Raw genomic sequence first — 10477 nt, 5'->3', positions numbered from 1 at the left:
AAAATAGGCATTATCTAGAAATAAGAATAAAAGTTCATCTGTGTCGTGGAATTGGTGTTTCGATGTTTCACTGCAACCACACACACACACACACACACACTGTAAAAAAATTCAGTAGAAATTTCAATGTTATTGCAGCTGGGTTGCCGGTAATTTACCGTAGATTTACATTTATGTTATTTACTGGCAAGAGTTTGTTCAAAGTTAAATAAATTTTAAATATTAACAAGTCTTTATCTTTACAGAATAAAACTATACAATAACAGCCTCATGCAAAGCATTCTGGGAATCAGAAATCATCATCAACCTTTTTCTGTTTTTTGCTTCAGATTTTGTTTCCCAGAATGTTTTGGCTTGATGCTGTTTTTTTAGTTTTACTCTGTAAAGACAAAGACTTGTAAATGTTTAATGTTCATTTAACTTTGAACAAACTCTTGCCGGTAAATAACATAAATGTAAATCTACCGTAAATTACCGGCAACCCAGCTGCAATTTCTACGGATTTTTTTTACAGTGTAGGCAAGTTTGGGAGTTGTTATTAAAAATGTGAACATGCACGTTGCACTGATGTGCGGTGGACTTTCGGAAATGAATAGAGTCGGCGTTTCTTTAATACCGAGGCCCCATAGTTTGTTTCGTTCGGCATGCTCATGCTGGTATAAAATGAATTGCGCTGTCTGCCTTAAAAAGATGCGCTCTCTTCCTATTCGTTCTGGGAATAGGCGCTGCTGGGTTACAACATGATGTAGGATTTTAGCCTTTTAATATCTTTCCTGCATTGGATCAGTCTCCTTTCTATAGAACAAGCAAGAGCTTTCTAGCCTCGTGTCATCAGTGCCTTGCATTACCCATAGACCTTAAAACATCCAGCGGATGGCGGACGGGTGCGTTTTTTTAAATTGGTCAAAAAACGTTGTGCGGATGGATGATTTTGTGATGCGGTTTTGTGATGCGGTTACGGTTTAAAAAATAGCCCAGCCGCGCATCTCTAGAACTCAGACGTTGCGCTGAGTGTAAGGCCATGTTTACATTAGAGCATTTGCGTTTTAAAACGGCATTTTAAAATGAAAACGATCCTCGTTTATACTGGCATTTTAAAAAGAATCTTCATCCACACTATACACCACCATAAACGCATGAAACATGACCAATCACATAACTGGGCATGCGCATATAAGTGTAAAATAACTTATTACTCTAATAATAGCTTACCTTTGCACGTTTACGCAGCCTAGGGGTGTGCGATATTGACAAAAAGTCATACTTGGGTCCTTTACTGGCAACTATAACAGACACTAATTTTTAACCTATAAAAATGTGTTTGGGAAAGTCTTATACTGTTCTATTTCCCCCCTACAACATATTAATATGATTAATAGGTTAATTTTGATTTTATAACTAAACAGAAAGGTCTTTATGATTTAAAAAGAAAGCATTCAAGTGAACAGTACTAAACAGTAGCGAACTTGAAGCAAAAATAAATTTCAGCAAATTGCAAACTTCAATCAAACATAGTAAGAGGTGAAGTATTGCTTTAGCCTACCAGAAATGCTTATTGCATTAATTTTTAAAAGTGTGCGAGGTCCGTGCACGTCCTCCGCTAGCAACACACAAATAGCTAAAAGCGCAAGCGCCTAAACGAGCATTATATTAATGACGTTGAGTTTATTGTTTTTATTAATTTATATTCACAAAACTTATCAACAAAACATCGATTAAAATTAAGAGACAAATGATCTGAAACGAAATTCATTTTAAAGTAGCAAACAAAACTTACATTAAACTGGAAAGTAATGTCTGACCCATTACAATTCTCCCTTCATATTGGCCTTTACAACGCCTATATTGCGTTTAAAATTACAGTCTATCTTTCGTAAGCTAACTAAATTTAAACAAAACATAAACACTTATACTGTTCTAGCTCCCTCTACAACATATTAATATGATTAATAGGTTAATTTTGATTTTATAACTAAACAGAAAGGTCTTTATGATTTAAAAAGAAAGCATTCTAAACAGTAGCGAACTTGAAGCAAAAATAAATTCAGCAAATGCAAACTTCAATCAAACATATAGTAAGAAGTGAAGTATTGCTTTAGTCTACCAGAAATGCTTATTGCATTCATTTTTAAAAGTGTGCGAGGTCAGTGCACGTCCTCCGCTAGCAACACACAAATAGCTAATGCGCCTAAACGAGCATTATATATTAATGACGTTGAGTTTATTGTTTTTATTAATTTATATTCACAAAACTTATCAACAAAACATCGATTAAAATTAAGAGACAAATTATCTGAAACGAAATTCATTTTGAAGTAGCAAACAAAACTTACATTAAACTCGAAAATAATGTCTGACCCATTACAATTCTCCCTTCATATTGGCCTTTGCAACGCCTATATGGCGTATAAAATTACAGTCTATCTTTCGTAAGCTATCTAAATTTAAACAAAACATAAACACATTAAACCCAACAATACTCAAACATTAATATAAAACCTACCCGTTCTACAAAACAGACATTATCTATAAGGATACATGTTAAAACAATCCGATATAGCGTTTATAAGAGCTGGTTGGTAGATGTTTACTATTTTTGGCAAAACCTCCGTTGCAAACCAACATTTACATCAATAAAATAATTATAATTTTTACTTTGAAAATGATGCGCTGTCGCGTTAATATCAGCTGTTCGTTTACATAAGACTCAGGAGGAAGACTCAGACGTGCTGAGGAGTTAGATTCTTCTTTCAAGCATCCCATTGTGCTGGACCCCTCTCATTCAGCTACAAAGCTCCTTATACAGGATTATGATTCCCGTCTCTGTCATCCGGGCTCCGAGCGAGTATTCGCAGAGTTGCGCCGTACCTTTTGGGTTCTTCGTGGTAGAGAGGCCATTCGGAAAGTGCAACATTAATGTGAAGAGTGCCGGAGGTGGAAGTCCAAGCCGAGTATTCCAAAGATGTCCGACCTACCTGCAGCCCGTCTACGACTACACAAGCCCCCGTTCTTCTCTACGGGTGTCGACTGCTTCGGACCTTTCCATGTCAAGTTGGGACGGCGTTCGGAAAAGAGATGGGGGATTATCTATAAGTGCCTCACCACCCGTGCAGTGCACCTGGATATCCTACACAGTATGGATGTGGATTCATTCTTAATGAGCCTCAGACGGTTTGTTGCACGCAGAGGAAATCCAGCAGAGCTTTATTCAGACCAGGGGACAAACTTTCGAGCTGGCGAAAGGGAGCTCTATGAGTCCTTTAATAGCATGTCCTCAGATCTCCAACGAATTCTGGCTGCGCAGAAGATTGACTTTAGCTTCAACCCCCCTGCAGCTCCTCACTTCGGGGGGACGTGGGAGAGAGAGATCAAGTCTGTAAAGTCCGCTTTGAATACTGTTATAGGAGCTCAATCCATCTCTGAAGAGGTGCTTCATACGACTCTACTGGAGGTTGAGGCCATCTTAAATGCCAAACCGTTAGGTTACACCTCATCTGATGTGGCTGACTTGAATGCAGTAACCCCAAATGTTCTTCTGATGGGGCGGCTTGACGGATCACTGCCACCCGTGGTGTATCAGAAGAGTGAGAAACTAAGTAAGCGGAGGTGGAGGCACTGTCAAGTTTTGGCCGATCATTTCTGGTCAAGATTCATTCGGGATTACTTACCATCCTTGCAGAAAAGAGGGAAGTGGCATGACACCCCTTTGGATCTTACAGTGGATTCAGTTGTGTTGCTGATGGACCCCCAGTTTCCCAGGGCTCTCTGGCCGGTTGGCAGAGTGGTTAAAGTGCATCAAAGTGCGGATGGTCATGTGAGGTCTGCAGACGTGCAAGTCAAGGATAAGATCTACACTCGTCCAGTGGCCAGACTTATCACGCTTCCTGTGATCTCTGATGACGATGATATTCATGGTGCCAAACCCTCTTCAGATAAGGAATGAGTCTTTGCAGGAACAAATTGCAAGCAATTTGGGGGCGGCTGTGCAAAAGACTCAGACGGAAGAGGACTTTTATTTTGATAGTGATGATCGCTCATACGGCGCACCGGCGGAAGAGCGCTAGTTCTAAACAGTGCTGCATATTAATGCATGTTTGTCTCGCTGTGTTAAGAATTCTGGACACATGAATCGGTTTGCTGCTGAGACAAGCACCAGATTGTGATGCTGTGTGTTCATGTGCGTGTGATCAGAGTGAATACAGTTCGATGTGTATTGAGAGTGAGGAGCTGTCGTCATGGTACAGAGCCCCTCCCCCTTTCCGCCATGTTGGCAGGATTCCGGCGGCAGAACATGATTGTTTACGTGTGTTCTTAGCTCCGTAGTAGAGTAGTTTTTCGCAATTCTACACTGCTTTACCATGCCTCGCAGTTACTGCTGCGTTAAAAACTGCTCCAGTACCTCACATGATACATATGGAAAACATACGAACAATGGAATACAGTTTTTTAGGTTACCGAAATGAAGACACCATTATGCATAACAAAGACATCTCAAGCAATGGCATATTTGCATTCAGTGTTGGGGGTAACGAGTTACAAAGTAACGGATTACAGTAACTACATTACTTTTTTGGGTAACGAAGTAAAGTAACGCATTACACTAATAATATTGGTAACTACACTAATTTACTAGACTATAGGAATGCGCTTTCCTGCGTTACCCAAGCAGTGTTTGCCTGGGTGTAAAGTTCTGTCTATTTAAGTGGTGCGTGCATGCGTGTCCCTGTACGTTGCCATAGAGATTGATTTGACGGAGCTGCTGGTGCAAAGGGGAGCGGGAAATGAAGACGGAGGGTTTCAGCCACTGGGGCGATATTCACATAACTTTCAGCGTATTGCTCGAAAGGACAAAAATATTCGTGTGAAATGCACACTATGCCCACACGACAAGTGTCTTTCAACTGCTGACAACGCGATGAGCAACCTGTCTGAGCATTTGTAAGCCCAGCATGGCAATACAACACTTGTGGCGAAAGATCCTGCTTAACTTACCGGTCAGGGATCGAGAGGTCTGAACCCGAAGACGGAATTAGGTAATGAACCTCAATCGAGTCAGAGCCAGAGCATAATTCTTTTAAAGAAATTATTTGAACGTAACCCGAACAGCAATGTCGCGTGCGCTCAATTTATAGAAAAAAGCCAGGAGTCAGGACCGCTGTTTTCTTCATAATCTTACTTCCAAATCTAATCCTATAAACTTTTCGGTGTTTGATGTATCACTGTTACCCGCCCTGCCAGACTGTCTTAAATAGAGAAATAAGTTAATTCCTTGATTTGCGTTGTTGATTCATTTATAAATAATTCCCCCAAGGGTTTAGTTTATGCGCAAAAAGCATTAAAATGAATAGAACGTGATGATTACGTCTTTCTTTGGTGAAAAAATAATAAAATAAATAAGCCTATATGAAATGTGTTTCCCTTAAATAATTAGCAAATTAACAAAACGAATTCAAAAGAAGCCTATAGCCTATACTGTATGAGTTTATTTATTGTGTGACGCGCTCCCAAACCGATGCAGCACAAAACACTTTTTACCTATTTAAAAAAGCACAATGTTTTGTTATTATTGCGAGTGTAACTTTACATAAATAAATTTACACATTACAGTTTTGAATGTTGTTTTACTTTTATTTGTATGACCATAATTTAAGGTAATTTAAGGTAATGCAAAATGCAAGCTCCTCACGCGTTTCATGCCATCACCCGCGTGGGTTTACACAGGGCAGCGAGAAAGAGACATTAAACTTTAAACATTTAACATTCTACTTGAGTTTTTTTGGACATCCCTTTGGAATCACTGCAATCATATCATCAATTTATAAGGTAATAATAAATATAAGCGCAGCGCTTATGAGTGTTCAAACACTGCTGACCGCTCAGCTGTCAATCAGCCGACCCTCACAAAGTTTCACATTAAATGATAATATATTTGAACAGTCATGGTCCTGTGCTTATTTCTGTCAATGTTCTGCATGAAGATCTTTAAAGGTTTCTACTTACATCACGATTTGCGGTGCGGCCGGTCGCAGTCTTTATGTAAAACGGGTATGAAATAAATTGATGCTGATGTCGGATAATGGGTCAACTGTTATTTTAATCGCGCGGATGCGGGTTATCAAACAGGACTGTGCATGACTCGTATAAGGAAAATGGAATGACAACATGAAAATTATAAAATAGCCTACATGTTTATATTTTGTATGAAACCACCATGGGCGCTAAACTTGCGGTGTTAAAGGGACAGTTCACCCAAAAATAAATTATAAATTTTGTTACAAACCTGTATAAATATCTTTGTTCTGATAAACACGAAGCAACATATTTTGAGAAATGTTAATAACCAAACCAAGCATGAGCCCCATTCACTTCTATAGTAGGAAAAAATAATACTATGGAAGTGAATGGGGCTCATGAATGGTTTGGTTACAAACATTCCTCAAAATATTTTCATTCATGTTCACCAGAACAAAGACATTTATACAGGTTTGTAACAACATGAGAGTTACAAACCTGATTTACAAATAAATTATACAGAATTTTAATTTTTGGGCGAACTATAAATCCGATGGGGTCAAAAATTAGGGTGCACCTAACTTTTGTGCTGGTGCACCTAAGAAAAAATGTTAGGCGCACCAGTGCAACCAGTGCAAAAAGTTAGTCTAGAGCCCTGGCCGGTCATTTAAAGTAGTCACTCATCATCAGCCGACCCCGCCTAAACCATGTCCATGTATCTATGTGGTAAATTAAGAAAAAGGAAAGTAAAGTAATAAGTAGTGAAGTTACTTTTCAAATGCAGTAACTAGTAAAGTAATCTCATTACAATTTTAAGAAGTAACTAGTAACTAGTAACTAATTACATTTTTTGAGTAACTACCCCAACACTGTTTGCATTAAACATTTCATAATTGAACGAACGACACTTGCAATTGTCATAAACATGCATAAAACATCCTTTATATTCATGACATGTGTCATGTCATAAATAATTATGAAGGTTTTATGTCAGTCTTATGCACACCCCTTCAAGTAAAGTGTTACCCACACTGTTAATGGCTTTAATCTTTAATCATTTACCTCTTCCAATCACACATATAACGACCATAGGCACTTTGCAGCCCCCAACACAAAAACCTGGTAAAGTTACAACAGTGGCATTGGGCTAAAATCAAATTACAACTAAATACCTAAATATTCTACATCAAAACATGTTGGAAACGTTTGTGTACATTGGACATCTCGTGTTTAGAAACCGTCGCAGTTAATTACTTTGTCATTTTGGTCAAGAAGTGTCGGCTAAATGCAATGTAATTACAATACACAAACGCGTGTGAAGAAACTTAAGTTACCTTTGCCAGTACAACGCTGTTTGTGAGCTTGTTCCTGTAAGGTCCCTTTCTTTCGCCTTATCTTTTTGCATTGCTTTATTCCTTTTTCTTTATCGTATTTGTAGATCGTCTCTGTCCTGCCGAAATAATAAATTAAGAGCTTTGGAAGTCGCGCCTCTGTGAAGTTGCCTCTGGCAACCGACAGCGTCTCCTACCATCATGGCCGACCGGCCCAGACTCCGCCCAAATCGGCACGTGACTCCTCACTCTCATTAGGTGTGTTCGACATCGGCTGTGGCTGGATGTAACCGATCGGCGAGATTAGCCGCGTGCAGGCGGGGAGGAGCTGAAAACGGAGACGTGAAGTCGGACGCGCTGTGGTTCCCGTAGTTTGCTGCATTTACGTCAGGCATGGCTGATCACGTGCCGTTTGCTTGCTTAATCGCATTAAACATGATTTGTAAGATGTAAACTACATAAAAAGTGAATTATACTGTTTTGAATGTCCGTGTATGAGCATGAGTGGAACTGAAGAGGCTTACATCATCTGTTTTTACAAGAATAAAGAGTTCAACATAAGCATATATTATTTAAATACCAATGTAGTGGGGTCTACGTTTTTTATCCATTTTATTTTGATGAAGATGACACAATATAACATCGCGACTACATGAAAACAGCTTTAACTGATATAAAAATACAGATTTGTGAGCATTTGTGGAACTGAGGGCGTGAAAATACACACGAAACACACGTGATTGTTGTCATGTGGTGAATCCGACCAATCGTGAAACAGCTGTGTCGTCATTACAGCCCGTGCAGCTCCTCTTCGCGAACTGCGCTGGCTAACTCAGGCGGCTGATCTCGAATCGCTCTCGCGGTACTTAAAAACCATATGACACAGTCACGTGCCTGCAGCGCCAGCTGAAGTCGGACAAAATTACTAACCGGAATGCACTGCTTCAAGTCAGCCACCGATCGGTCTGCGCAGCGCCGCATGAAGTCGAACACACCTTATATGTTTTCACGTTAAATGTCCGTCATTAATAGTGCTCACGTGCTAACAGCTAAACAGTCATACTAAGCTGTATCTAACTCCCTTTATATTAATGTTCATCAATGTGTTCATACTAAATATTGTCAGTTATATTACATATGATGTATAAATACTGATAGTGATGTAAATGTGTCATCTGAGACACGTCTGTTTATATGCTATTGTTATAATATATGAGGGGAGAAGCTGTAGCTGTAATTCTTAATGTAATGAATGTTTAAGTGCAGTAGTGTTACTCTGGGAATCCTGTGGTTATGTTTTACAGGGAAACCACATCTCACACCTCTACCTGCATTAATCTGGGAAAACTCTCAAATACAGCCACTCATTCATCTCCATTACTACATGCCATGCAACAAAGCCCATGCATACAGCTCTGACTTGCCTCTATTAAAGGAGCATCCCTCAGCCTGTGCACCGCCCTATTAAAGGACCACTGCAACTATTATCATTACCCACAATAACGCCTGCTCTGCTCTTCTTAAGCTGTGCTCTCATACAGAGTTTTGCTGTGTGCTACCTCTTACAGAGTGAATGTTGGCTCTCCCCTCTGATACATGTTCTCTGGTGTGCCGAATAAAAGGCTCAAGTTGATTAATCTCTCTGTCTGTTGTGTTCTGACCGACACCCTGGTACACTGTTATATCCATACGCAACTAGCCCCCTACACTTCAGGTCAGCCTTCGCTACAGGTTAAATAAGTTTACTTCAATTACATTATTCTTATATAACTGATTTCTGACTAATATTAGCAGGAATCCACATTAACTGAAAGTCCTGCATCTGCTGAGTCTGCACAGAAAAGTGTAGTAAAGAAGATAAATATATGTGAAAATATGTGCCAAAAAACTTATTTGGTTATTGTCATTTTTGTCACAGGAAAGGGACAGGGTAACATCTTTGTATTCAGAGTTTATATAACACATAGAAATTACTAAAAGAACCCTTAAGCCTACTTGACAATCTAAAGACAAAACTAAAATCGGAGATGAGTTTATTCAAAGGAAACTTATTTCACACAGAGTAATAGTCTTTATTGTACATATTATAACACATATTACTGCTGGGTATGATTGATTGCTGTTTTTATTAATGACAATTTAAATACATTTAAAATGAAAGTGATCAGCATGTTTGTCTTGTCATTCATTTAATGATAATCAAATCTGTTAAACAAAAACAAGTCGCACAAGCAAAGAAAAATATATTTGTTATATTATATATTTTTTAAATAACATCGCTAAAAGATTTAATCTATACTTTTTTATTACGTGTTGAATTTGAAAAGCTCTTCTCGTATTTCTCGTATAATGGAGAATACACAACTGCGTCAGACTTTCTGTATCACATCCGCTTAAAAAGGTACAAACTAATCTTGTTTACATGAAATAAGTCTGCTCCCGAGCAGGTTTAATCTTATGGACCGGTTGCTATGACAGCAACTCTAGGATGAGCTTTGAAGAACCAAATAATCCAAGATCAAGCCAAATCATTAACAATCAAATCCAGCTAACCGAGTAATCCACGTACGAAGAACGGATCCCATGACTCATTTTCTGCTTTATACTCATCTAGTCTTCCTCCTCTCACATACTTTATCCTCATCGCCAATTTATGCTGTATGTTCACGAGACAAACAATGCTATCAAGCTTGAAAAATACTATAGCTAGTATTGTAGCAACCAAAGCACATAAACGCCTCCAAAGCGCCTCAAGCGGTCATTTTTAAAACAACACCTGACGTTCAGACGTATTTGATGGAGTTCAGGGGCCTCATTTATCAAGCGTGCATATACACAGAAGTTTTACGCAAAGTGTGTAATTTATCAAATTGCACTTATACGTAGAAATGTGTGTAAATATACGCACACCTCTTGAGTATCCGTACGCAGAGCATCTAGTGCTAGAATAGCGATACTACACAGAATCATCCCCAGTGTGTAAAGAAGTGTGTATTTATTATCTACAAGCAGGTGCTAAAATGATTTGTGTATAGTAACAGCAAACCATTGTTGAAGTTAATGATTTATTTGTGATTTGTCATCAAATTGGTGTCTACCACTATAAATGAAGCGCTGACAATGCAGTGCAATGA

At 38.8% G+C, this 10477-nt stretch overlaps 1 protein-coding gene across 1 annotated transcript; it reads left to right on the top strand.

Moving 5' to 3' along the window:
• Positions 1 to 599: 599 nt before the first annotated feature.
• Positions 600 to 9591, top strand: LOC129453731 (uncharacterized). The gene is made up of 2 exons (XM_073865932.1): positions 600 to 4192; positions 8648 to 9591. The coding sequence occupies exon 1, from the start codon at positions 2963 to 2965 to the stop codon at positions 3941 to 3943; it is 981 nt and encodes a 326-aa protein (XP_073722033.1). The 5' UTR covers positions 600 to 2962; the 3' UTR covers positions 3944 to 4192; positions 8648 to 9591.
• Positions 9592 to 10477: the final 886 nt, after the last annotated feature.

This window comes from Misgurnus anguillicaudatus, unplaced genomic scaffold (assembly GCF_027580225.2).
Source record: "Misgurnus anguillicaudatus unplaced genomic scaffold, ASM2758022v2 HiC_scaffold_33, whole genome shotgun sequence".
NCBI lineage: Eukaryota > Metazoa > Chordata > Actinopteri > Cypriniformes > Cobitidae > Misgurnus > Misgurnus anguillicaudatus.
This window is presented reverse-complemented; position numbering and strand designations above follow the sequence as displayed.

Bases quoted from the DNA above. Each gene is read 5' to 3' on its own strand.
- LOC129453731 (XM_073865932.1), top strand. From the start codon at position 2,963: ATGTCCGACCTACCTGCAGCCCGTCTACGACTACACAAGCCCCCGTTC.